At 41.7% G+C, this 13,164-nt stretch overlaps 1 protein-coding gene across 2 annotated transcripts in view; it reads left to right on the plus strand.

Moving 5' to 3' along the window:
• Positions 1 to 4,127: 4,127 nt before the first annotated feature.
• The window catches only part of ddhd1a (DDHD domain containing 1a), a 26,138-nt gene continuing 17,101 nt past the window's right edge, over positions 4,128 to 13,164 (plus strand). Inside the window, exons 1-3 of one of the 2 annotated variants that reach the window (XM_032499582.1) lie at positions 4,128 to 5,459; positions 7,428 to 7,604; positions 12,329 to 12,430. In XM_032499582.1, the coding sequence (XP_032355473.1) occupies positions 4,658 to 5,459; positions 7,428 to 7,604; positions 12,329 to 12,430 (1,081 nt within the window). In that variant the 5' untranslated portion in view covers positions 4,128 to 4,657. The remainder of the gene's footprint in view (positions 5,460 to 7,427; positions 7,605 to 12,328; positions 12,431 to 13,164) is intronic. The other variant, XM_032499583.1, reaches the window with a different exon arrangement.

Raw genomic sequence — 13,164 nt, forward strand, 5'->3', positions numbered from 1 at the left:
ACAGTGTGGCATGTCTGTTTGTTCTATTAAAGCAGACAAAAACAAATGTTTCAAGGAAGCAGTGGTCTGGTGGTGCATTTAAAGAAGTGTCTGACATTTCCGGATATATATCGCTTTCTTGCAGAGGGTTAGACAAGAATATTGCTGTGACTCCCCTGAGACTTGTCCTCACTCTGAGGTTTCCAGGCAGCCAACTGAAACTCCAGGAAGTCACTGTTCCTGGCCAAGAAATAGTCTGGAACATAACTCCACATAAAACCGCAACTTGTAACTTCCACACATTGTTTTTGCAATGGATTAAACGAAGACGATACAGCGTGTTAGTTAGTGAGTTGAAGAGGTGGAGAAAGGTAAGTGGAAAGAGGTCGAGTCAGGCTAGCGGGTTTCCAGTCTTTAAGCTAAGCTAAGCTAAGCTAACAGTCTTCTGGTCCTAGCTTCAAAGTAAAGTTCTTTTGTTATTCGTTTAAATCTCAACACAAATGCAAATGCGTGTAGATCCCAAAATGTTGCACTATTCCTTTAACCTTGGTTGCACAGTATGCAACTTTTACCTGCTTAAATATTTATTTATTTTTAAATTTTCAAGCCAAATAACAAAAGAGACAGCAACACAGAGCAATAACAAACAATAGACTTTTTAGGAAGTCTCACCCATAAGAACACATTGTAATTAAAACACCAGCACATATAAAGGTGTGTTATTCTTGACAAGCTCAACACGGGGACAGCAGTCAGGCCGCCCATCCCCGGCCAGGCTCCAGCGTGGAGGGATATCAGACTTGTGAATTGTAGCTGGGAGTCTGAATGACAATGGGTCTGGAAGCCCTGAAGGAGATCGTTATGAGCAGTGGGACCAGGTAACAGCTGCCGTGAGCTGGAGTCAACAGCTCCAATCACCCACCTGGAACCTGGAGCCCAGACAGCTGGGGGGAGGTGGAGCCGCTGGCCTGACCCCGGCTGCAGGCTGCAGGGACAGAGGAGCCCCGGCCCAGACGGATCAACTAGGACTGTGATGTCTCTCTGCTTTAAGTCCCACCTTGTTGGTGACCTGCATGTGCCCAACTTCCATTATAATTGCCCAAAACTAGCCTTGTTAAATTTCCCATTACTCTCATCCACTACCAGCTCCTCCTATTCAGGACCATTTTGACCACACCCAGCTATCCCCACCTAAAAAACTGCTTTGCTCCAGCTTAATCACCTCTGTATGTGGGTGGATGCGGGTGAGGGCTTTTGGGGGGTGGAGGCGAAAACCACACATTACATCATGTATTTACTTTTCCAGGGTTGCTAGCAAGTGACACGGAGAGTGGAGCTCGGGGTGAAAGGTGAAGGATTCAGGAGTAAATGAGTCATGACCAAAACCAAAGCACTGGATTCTGAGGACAAGGTTGCTTAAACACCAAAAGGTGCACAACAACTCCACAACGACACTAACATATCTGTGGTTGGAGGGTAAAATGGTCACACATACACCTGGGGTTCGTGTGATTGCTACGGACACATTTCTAACCTAATCCTCAGAGGATTCCCAGATGTACACGTCTTGAACATTACACCATAATGTTTCCCAGAATACAGAGTAAGCACTTTGAGATTATTTGCTATTAATGAAAACAATTAGGGGCTCAGGCTTTTGGTAGCCTGCCAACTACTGTTTCAACATTTTTCCTTCCTTGCAAGTGGAATTTGAACTTTCTAAATTGCTTCCCTTTACTAACAATGCCGTAAACACCCTCCAATCCGCTCTCAAACATCTGCCCATTGTCAACATCACCTCAGTAACTGCTAGTGACGTGTGCCACAAATCGACCTACGTAGTGCGTCCAACCACCCAACCATGGCGCTCAGAGAGACCAAACAGGCCCGGTAAAGTCAATCAGCAGACTGTTCCATTTAACGTGGGTGTGGGATTTTTTCATTTCATTCGAGGGATCCTTCATTCTGAGAAAACAGGCAGCTAAGAGAGGGTGAACCAGAGGTAAAAATTAAAGAAATACATAGGAGGTGAGGAAGAAAAGTAAATAAAACAGTATAAGGGTGGATGGACTTCCACTCATTCATCTCGCATGTCCCAGCAACCTTTGCCTGTCTGTTGGAGCGGCAATGGCCCGCGCGGAGACATCAAGCACATTCCAAGAGTTGGCCCAATTACGGGCAGATGAGGGGCAGTTCTCTTTGTTTAAGAACAAAGTCAGAAGTGACACAACTGGTCTTTAAAGGGAGCTCTCACAGCCGTGGCTGAGGAGGGGGGGGGCCCAGTGGATGGGGGAGGTGACCAGCTGGTTATAAATATCTATTTGGTCAGTTACTGGAAGGAAAATGTGTACTTTGTTTGTCATCCACTCATCCAGGTGGTGGGCCTGGTGGTTGCAAAACATCAGAGCAGAAAAAGAGAGGGGGGGGGGGACCTGTTTCAGTTTGACTGCCAGAGATGAGGAATTTGACAAATTTGTATATGAAAGCCACATGTCATTCTCTAGTGTAAACCTGCAGGGAGAGAAAGCTCTTGGCGAGATCTTATTGCATACTTAACCTAGTAATTATTCTGGCCATACAGATTAAATATTGCTGCAATTTGAATTAGTCATGCACTCATAATTACGCAATGGGGGAGCATTATACAATGACTATCATCTGGAAAATACCAATATAAGAAGGTTCTTGTTGAGTTGACTGGGATTATAGAACGTTCTTAATGGACCAATTTATCAAGAAAAAACAAGTGTCCCCAGCGTTTTGGCCTATCGAAACTATTAAATGCAATATAAGCCTGTGTGGGCTATGGATTGTGAATAATTGTTGGGGTTGACTGAAACTGTCCTGCTTTTAATCTATCTTTTAACTATCAAACATTCACCTCCAATTGGCCAGTTAATAGTCGGATTTAATGGTTTCCAAAGGTGACAAGGGCCGAAAAACTACCACAGAAGAATTTTAAACCACAAGCAGAATGATCCACTTCTCAGATGTCCATCCATAATTCCATTACTGTTTCATACTATCCTCATTTTTGCGAAACATAGAGCTACACTTGCTGCATCCACATTGTACTATTGCCCTAAAAAGTCCAAAGCTCCCCCGGAAGTTGTTTCTTATTGTGAAGTACAACATTTACAACTTTCAAGCCTGCAGGGTGTGTGAATTTGATACTAAAAAGCCTGATCTTGGGTGGAGAAACTTTAATAACGCACATTGTGCAAGTGGTTGTTGATGGTCAGAAGCATGGAGTATTGGACTGCAGAGGGGCGGGGGCGAGTTTAAAGTTTAATTCCCACTCTGCAGTAAATTAGAACACAGCGGGGTAATTTCTGTTTATCCCAAATACAGCTGCCTAGGCCTCGCTCCTATTCCTCTCCACAAGACGTCCTCAGGATCACCTGGACCAGCAGTGCACACACAAATTGCGCTACACAAAACACACATTATGCAAACACATGAACTCGCATAAACAAACAAACCAGCACATGGATATGCATGCATAGGCACACACAAACTCACACTGTACTCATGCAGTCAGACACAGAGATGTAAACACACTGGTTGCACTAGAACAGATACATTACAGATAGATTGTGAAGTTCAATGACATCAGTGGCTTGTGGGTTGAACTTAAACTGAGAGGCAATTACTTTGTGGCTACTTGCTTCTTCATAATAGGGGATGGCTGTACATATCTAGATCATGTCCTAACATAGTCTATAGGAGGGGAATTTGTTGTGAGACTGTCAGAAAGAAGTTTGTTTGCTGTAGCAAAGGTTTTTTTGTTCCTGTTATTTTGTCCACCTCTGTCACTATAAAATCTCAGTGGTTTGTAGGCTAATAGTGTTTTTGGACAGGGAACTTTTTCTAATCCCCCCAAAAGTGGCAGGCGAGCTGGGATGTTGCTTTATTATGAGTATGTATTTGCTTCCCTCAAGTGGAAGGTGAAGTCATTGCAAAGGGGAGTAAACGATTGGATTAAGGCTGATAACGTTTAACAAAGACCCTGTTCTAAACCGGCTCTGCGTTCAACGGGTGTTTGTCTCCATCTAGTGTACAATAAGGTTCAATGCATTTTATGAACTGAGCAGATGTCGTCATGTTCGCGCAATTTCTACGTGCGCGTTCACGATTGAATCCTGTGATCTATGCGTCAGCTGTCAAGCCATACACAGCATACTACAGTACTGTCTCGCATGATTTGTTTGGACAACGAATGAATCTGAAATTCCACAGAGACCAGAACACACGACAAAGTATGGTGACTGCAATATTACGCCTATCAAGCTGGACTAAAGCAACTCCGTGACAGGAAAGTGGTTTTAGAAAGGTTTATATTAGTTAAGAAGAGTAGGATAAAAGGGTTGAACAGGCTTTCCGGTTGCTAACGTACGTTGCAGACTAGCGTTAATGCTAACAAGCTAGCCTCGGAGTTCTATATCCAGCTTCATTAGCGTAGCTGGTTAGCTAGCAAGCTAACGAGCCGATGTAGCGATAGCTGCGGAGTGTTCAAGGAAAAGCGGTGGGAGCTTGTCTGGCGGTCTTTAATTTTGTTGAAATTGTCATTTTAACACTGACCAATATGACATTGTGCGAAGTAATATTGAGAGGTCTGTTAATGTGAAAGTGGCAGATGAGGAGGTGACGTTAGTGAGGTTGGGTTGCTCAGGTAGTTATGAGCAGTTTCAACAATTTAATATCTAACGTTACATTACGCTCTTCTGTGAGCACCGACGGTAAAGGCTCACCGGTCAGCGACGCTATCAACAACAACAATAACAACAAGGAGTGGGATTTGGGGAGTGATGTGTTTTCGTACTGTCACGAGATGAGTCCCATGGATGACACGATGCAGGCAGGGATGTCCTCGGTGCAGTCGGGACTGGATGGACACCTGCCGCTTCTACACGCCGGACACCACAGCTCACAGGACGGGCTGTTGTTTGACCTGGGTTCCCCGACAGCCTTCCTCGACAGCAGCTCTCTGGAGTACAGCGACAACGATGGAAACAACGCGGGTCCGTTGTTCGAGAAGAGAAAGAGGTCGCGGTCCAACAGCTCCAGAAACCGCCTCAACGAGGTGGTCACTGAGCTCGGTCCCGAGGAGGTGCGGTGGTTTTACAAGGAGGACAAGAAAAATTGGAAGGCCTTTGTCGGGCATGATTCACTTAATATTGAACGTATGTTTCGGAAATACTGTGAGCTGAACCCTGGTGCAGCAGGCTCCCAGGTCGGCGCTGGAGAGGAAGAGTGCGGTAATACCGGCGCGGAGAGTAGAGCACTGAACGGTGCAGTCCCGGTGGAGACGAGGACGAGCAGTGTGCACGGAGGCCCGGGGTCCCTGGACACATCCACCGTGTCCTCGGAGGAGAGGGACCCTAACACAATTGAAATCAACGTTGAGCCAGTTTGTGTCCGAGGAGGGCTTTATGAGGTGGATATTAAAGAGAAAGAATGCAATCCTGTTTACTGGAAACGTGAGTATCATGAAAATCATCCCTGATCAGAGTCTATAAAATCGCATGTTTTGCACCAGTCACACATTATGCAGTTCACTTGGTTGCAGGTGTGTGCTGAATGCATTTCCATTGGCACTAATTCATTTTGTGTACCTATACCTCATATATATATTCTATATTCTGCAGTATAATGGCTGACAGCATGCATATTAATGACCCACAGCCACTCAGGAGCCCAGTGCTTATTATTATTGCAACATCCATCCCTTTTCCCTTAAAAGATACACTCTAGCATTTTGTTTATCCATTCCGTTAAGTTACTTGCTGACTCCTGCATTGTTTTGCAGTTCTTTCATTGGCTAAGTCATTACTTAGCCTTGTCTTTCGGGAACATTTGAACAACCCAGGAAGTCCTTCTATTGGACTCAGCTGATCTGTGCTAACTAATTCATATTTCCAGGAAAAGGCAGAGAACAAATGAAGGCGGTCACTATAGAGCCTCAGCAAACCTGACCTCGATAAAAGGGTTCATGGGTAGCTGGTTCTGTTGAAGGTTAACACTAAGTGACATTTAGAGAAGTAGTTATTGGCCTCAAAGGATGTAAGTCCCTCTGTAGTGAGCTTAAACCCTGGCTGTGTCTTTTTAGCTTTGCCTGTATCACTGCAAACACACTATCATGTTAACATTTAAGACCCGATACACTACATTTGAGATGGGATGAGGGCTGGGCAATATAGAGAAAATCAAATATCACAATATTGTTGACCACAACCTCAATGTCGATATTGCAACAATATTGTCTACTTGACTTTTGCTGCTGTAACAAAATGTTATTTACACAATGAGTTTTTTCATAAATTTTCTCCAGAAATGAATGACTTAGTGGGTAAAGGTAAAGGTAAGCAATAGAACAGCTAGAACAGTCTGGTAAGTTCAGAAAATTACATCACTTTACTGTAATGCAGCCTGTAAAACTAGGTAAAGACAACACTTACCATATTACAAAATTAGGATACATTGCCCAGCCGTAGATGGGATACTAATGCAAGAGTAGATTTTTTAAAAACATATCAGTTATGAAGAAAGAGGTCAGTTAATGCAATGGGAGACATGGAGTGGAGGGGATGTTGATATACTGTAATCCAAGAAGTAATTTTTTTTTTTGACAAATAGAATTAAGGCTGGGAAAGGTGTAATAGCTTTATGTTGTGAAAAGTTGAAAAGGTCACATATCACTTCATGGGAACTTGAAACATCATGTTATGTAATCGTACAGACTAATCGTCTCTGACCAGACATGAACCACCTTAAGAAGTGAGTGAATAGTATCTACTGTTAGCCTCTATCAGTGTGTCTATCTTAGCCATGTGTTGTGGTGGGCCTCTCTGACTGTAGAGTATGCTTTTGTGTTTTTACATCTGTACAGATGAGCAGTCTCACTCTGAACAGAAAGGGTGTTGTCTTTTGCAAAGTATGCCTACATTTACAACTGCCCTTACAGTCTTGTTCACCATCGGAGAATCGGTTAACCATGTCACTCAAGAATGTAATCAAAACTGGCCTCGCCACTGAGACTTGGCCCTCCTGGATTTGCCAGACTTGTTGAGGTATATGGGAATCATTTTATGTCATCCAAAACACACTGTAAAAGGCAAAGCGATCTAAGCCATTTCTGAAAAGTGACTATTGTAAAACATTTAATCCAGCATTGTTTACTTCCATGTTTCTAGCGCTCCCCTGCCTTTGTTGGCACATTGCAGACTGCATGTCTTGGCACGATACCACCACCTTTAGATTAGGGAAATACTGTGAAACCTTTTGCAAGATTGTGCACCGCATCACCTGTGCCAACACTAGTAGAAAAACAGGCACCACAATGAGTAAATCACTATGTAAAATGACTTTATTTAGGTAAATGTTCCACATCAGGCTACATAGGCTCCTGACTCCAAATCTAAATCCATGCTGTTTTTACTGTTTTACAGAACAAGACCATATCCCAGTCATGAGAGGCCAGTGGTTTATTGATGGCACCTGGCTCCCGTTAGAAGAAGAAGAAAGTGACCTCATCGAACACGAGCACCTGAACCATTTCTTCGGGCAGCAAATGCAGGACACCTTCGAGACGGATTTGGTGGTCCGGACCATCGATTGCAAAGATGGTGAGAGAAAGGGAAGGGGAAGGGTACAAGAATAAGGATAGGTTTGTCTGATTTTTGCAGTGTGACAAAAGCACCTAAATCGAATAGAGTCAGAGTGTGGTTTGGGGTAGGAACATAAGGCCAAAACACATTATTGCTCACTCACTAGTACTTTACTGCTGCATTTACCGAGCCTGCAGTATTTTTTTATCGCAGGCAATATCTCGTAAAAGAGCACCTATATTATAGTGCTGTGTTAGGGCAGTGAATAGATAAAATGCTCTCTGGCGTTATTAGTAATACATTCTATTAAAAGGTAAAGTCATAATTTTATCAATAAAACCAGAAGAAAAGAACTGTGAGTCATCAATAGTGAATTATGTGTCTGGCTGCTGTGGTATCAAAACACATTCCAGAGAAATGAATGGAGCAGGTGCTTCCATTCATGTGAGGGAAGGTTTTGTCATGTCATCCTCCTCCTAATGTAAAGCAGGTGCAGCTTGTACATTCAGGCACACCCTCCCTTGCTTTGGCGAAAATGTAGCAGGCATTAGATGTGAAAGGCAATAAGAAAGAGGTCCTTTGATTCAGCAATCTCCTTAAGGCAGTCAGATCTACAGGACCTTCACTGGTGAGGAATGCGTGGGTGTGTGAATGTGGCAGATTACTAGAGAGAAGCACGGAGAAAAAGATGCAGCAACTTTGAGAAAATGTTAAGTCCGCATCATAAAAACTGGGCAGATATTCTGCGAGAGACATGAAAGCATCACAAAGATAACGTTAAATCCTCAGCCTAAATCAATTAAAGCAGTTAATCATCAAATTACCCTTATTTCCTGTAAACCTGATGGATTATATTTGAATAATAACTGCATAATGACACTGAAATTTCCCTTACTTATGCAAAGGCTCTTTTTTTTTTTTTTTTTTTTTTTTTTGCTTTTGTTGTGTTGCGCACACTTCACTGTTGCAGACTTGTCGGGATACGGTCACTTCCCCCTACTCAGAATAAATTAAGGCCTATAAATAAAGACATTGAGCAAGTGACTGCAGTAGGTCGGTCAGCCTCACTTGCATAGTCCTTCTCTGTGTCATGTATTCATGGCTGTTGACGTGGCGCTTTGCTTTGAATAAAAACTGGAAGGTCACTACTGGTTCACAAACATTTGTGCACATGTACACATGGATACTTATAGATCTGTACGTGGAAGCATGCAGATAAACAGTCACAGAGGACAAAGAGTCTGACTATGAGAGATTATCTGCAAACCAGGTGTGTGGACTATAGGGTAAGGGCACACAAATTGATTGTGTGACACATAGAGCTCCCCCCCCCCATTGCACAACATACAGATCATATGACCTTAGCTTATCCAGTGGGTGAGCTACTACAAGGGTGGATAGTGCAGTATTATTCTACTCACTATATCATGTAGTGAGAAATAAGTAAATACATCATACTGTATGCTGTTATATCCCAAAGCCTGCTGTATTTTGACATGCTCTTATAATTTCCTGTAATGCATGGGGCTTGAAATGGTGAGCATCTGTTCGAAACCCTCCTGCTGCTGCCTCTGTTGGCAGATTGTTTTCCTGCCCTATATTTAGCAGTGTGAAAGCAAAGTGAGTGATAGATCCTGTTAATTCACCTTGTTTTGGCCGTTATTGCAGGGAGTCTTGACAGTAGAGTATTTCATCTTAGAGCTGATAATCTGAAGCACTTGGAGCCATAAGCGGGCTACCTTGAAGTGCATTGCAATTGATAAATGGACCATCAAGCCAGCGAGTTGCACTCTGACATTACTGCAGAACATACATTTCCCTTGCAGCATCTTCCCCTTCCTTTCTACTTGTGTCTGAGTAGCTAGCTGCATCTAAAGGCTATTAAAGCAGTATTTAAGCATACCAGTGTGCTATGCAGGCATTGTATCTTAATGTGGACAGGACTACTGCTAGTGCATCCAAAAAGTGCATCAATGTCCTGGTCCCCCATGATACAAATGTAATGTACTGCTTACTTATTAATTGTAAAGGAGGAAGGCAGCATCGGAAGCAAAAGTGCTTAAAGGGACGGATCGGAGTAATTTCACCCTAGGGTCCTTTGCACCATGACCTCGAGCCAAACAATTTAAACACTTAATGATTAATTAAGATAGTGTCTCCAAACTTACCACAATTTTATAACTTGTATCCTGCTAGTTGTACTACAGCACTTATTTAAAAAAAAAAAAAAAGTTAAATTATTAAATATTTTTTGTCCCCTAAGCACTCGTCTTACTGCCGGTAGTAGTAATTTATGAAATACACACTTTGTTCTATTAGTGCCTGCACTAAGGTATTCAGCCGATAGCACTAACTTGATCAATGTTATACCAAAGGAAAAAAGCTTCTGGTGGGGGGTTTGGCTCGAGGTCATGGTGCAGAGGACCCTAAGGTGAAATTACTCCACACCATCCCTTTAAGCAGGATATTCTACTAAAGAAAGGTCAATAGTCACTGTTTCTTTTTTTACACATCAGAATAAATAAGGATTGATTCAATGGCTTTTGTGATCTTTAATGAAAAGTCAAATAATCAAAAATAGCTTTAATGTCTGATCAAAAGTTCCATAGTATTTAGGCTGTAGTTGATTTACATTTTCTTCACAAATGTATCATCCCATATTAATGTTTCCGTTACTGTTACTTTCTTGAAAGAGTTACCGTTGCCATTTGAGTGCAGAGGGAAGTTGAAGTGACGGGAAATGGCCACGAGGGCATTCCAGTTGATGGATTTCTTTTCTTGTAATGTTTTGCAGCAGCATTTTTTCTCGGCCTAATGGTGCCAATTATGGTTTCCAAGCCTGAAAAAAAAAATAAGAATGAGAAAAAAACAACAGCAATTAATTAGAAGAGGATCCCATCCATTCACTTTAAGTTTAGCCAATATGTGTGTATATGGGTGTAGAGCAAGAAGCCTGTGGTGGAAACTATATGCTCTGCCAGGCATCAAAGGAAAAATAAGGCAAGGCCCACACATTTGTTTGGTTACACTACATATTCAGCTGCATGTTTATTTAACCAGCACATGAGGCTGGGAACACACTGCATGATTGATGACTGACAAAAAAAGAAAAGAGGAAATTACTCATCTAATAACCAGCTCTTGGGATTTAACAAACACGTTTTATCTATTTATATCTTGTCATAAATCTGTCAGACATCTTGTTGTCACTTGTGCTTAAGATATTAAATATGTTTGTATGTTATCAGTTGTCAACAGTCTTTTACTTTAATCACTATAAGATTGCATAAAGGTGCTTTTAGGTGACCTAAAAGTCATGTAGTGTGATCTAATCCCCAAGAATGATCATACACTGCAAACTATCACACTAGTGAGTTGTTCTTCATTAGATCCATTAGGAGATATTCCAGATATTCCAGTCATTAGGGAACACCTAGCTTTTATATGGATAGGCCCCATCAGGGCTGTAATGCCCAAATGTACTTTGCTGATGGCTTTTACAGCAAACAAACTTCCTGTGCACTCAGCAGGTCACTTCTCCTCATCAGCCATTCACCTCTGCTGAGGGAGACACTGCTGACATTTGCAAGTCTGATGTCTGTGTTATCACGGGATGAAGGATTTAGTCAGATGTGAATCTTCTAGACTTTGCTGATTTGGTTAACAAATGCAGAGGAGGCTGTTTGAATGTCACATCAATTCAGTGATTTAATGGACACAGAGCTGCTGTCAATTAGATTTTGATTTTAAGTGGTTAGAACTTTACTAATTATTTCACAAAAAAATTGTTATTGATATCTATTAAACGTTGTACATAATTCCTCTTTCTCCGTCCATTAGTTGGACATTATTGGATCCAGCAAACAGCCACATGATTATTTAGTGTTAATATTCAGTCATTGGTATATATGGAAAATGTCTGCATTGTATAGGCCTAATTCTATACCAGTGCCAATATTTCAGACTGCAGGTACTGTACTGGAACATTACATGTTTTTACATTCCATTATTAATCTATAATAACTTTTCAAAGAAAATGACAAAAAAAAATTGTGTTTAATTATATGTCAGTATATTATATATTAGTATATAGTAAATATTATATGTATATTTGTTGTCAGTGTTTACCTTCCACTATTAGTGGAATTCAACATCAGTCCCTAAAACATTTCTAATATACAGAATATAAATTTAAGGGGTAGTTTTTGTGTTTGACTTCTTTGCAAATTGTCTTGTTATCTTCACAAATCTGTGGCTGTTGTACCACCTGTTTATTGTTTTCTCCTTATTATAGTCATGCATTGGGTGGAAAAGGAACTTACCAGCTACTATATTTTAGTATTTAACAAGCAAAATGTTTTCCAGTGATACTGTATTTTTTAAATATAATTTCTTTTTATAGAACAGTAGCGGTGTATTACACATTTACTCAAGTTTTTTTGTAGAAATAGTCTTTACAGTGAATACAGTAGATTTCTGTAATGATTGTAAAACTGATGCTACCTCAGTCATTTTAGGCAAATGTCAAGCAGCGCTGCATTCTGATGCTGGTTATTTTCATGATACCAACTTGCGGCCACAAGGCTCTGTCAGTAACCAGTACAGGCTCAGTGTCCAGGGCCTTGAAGTGGTAACCTGATAGCAGCGCTACTTGATAGATTGGCCTGTTCAAGAGTGATGACAGTAGCCTGTGTGACTGACACCGGGGTAATAGACATTACTCACTCTCTCTTGGTTGTTAGTTCTCTCCTACCTGCCCCCTTTCTACCTCCCTTTTCTGTTCAAATGGAGTGGATATCAGACGAGTGCTAAAACTACATGTCACAAGCGCAAACGCTGCCAAGGTACTGTAAAATACCAAGTTCTTTTTTTTAAATATATATTTAGATATATATATATACCTCTGCTGTATTAGATCTGCTAGCTTGTGTATTCTTTCCTAGTAGATCCTTGGTCCTTATGGAACTATATTTTACTTTCTGTTGTGGTTCAGACTGCTGTTCAATTTAATATTTAGAACTAGACCTAGGCTCAGTTAAAAATGGTTACATTGCAGCCTTAACTGGGCCTAGGTGCTAGAACCTCTCCCTTTGTGCTGTGACCCAGAGTTTGGTACTACTACTGCTGTTGCTGCTTTTTGAGGAAACCTTGTATCTGTCGCTAATCTCCTTGCTGGGATAGTGAGTAGACAACATGCTTTACTCAACTAGGGCAAGACCCCTTAAACCAGTGGATGTGAATTAAGAAAGCTGGTCCTCAAAAAGACACCCTTCTTTACCCCTTCTATACCTCTCCAGCCATGTCTCCCACTTTCTGTCCCATTACTCTCTTTTTCTCATCCCTTCTGGCAGTATGACCATCATTAATGAACCACCGCTCTAAGAGCAATGAACAAAGCTTTCTGTTGTTGGCCAAACACAAGTGATGAGCTGAACAGCGGAGCCATTGTAGCCCTTTCTATAGCCCCCCCCTAACATGTGTAGAGTCTCCCTCTTAGAGGTCCATCGCTGTTCTAGTTCTGGGTGTATTGACCCTCATCTAAAATCCTGAACAGAGAAGTCTTGGGGGCTGTGTCTTA

The sequence above is a fragment of the Etheostoma spectabile genome, chromosome 20, assembly GCF_008692095.1.
Source record: "Etheostoma spectabile isolate EspeVRDwgs_2016 chromosome 20, UIUC_Espe_1.0, whole genome shotgun sequence".
Lineage (NCBI taxonomy): Eukaryota > Metazoa > Chordata > Actinopteri > Perciformes > Percidae > Etheostoma > Etheostoma spectabile.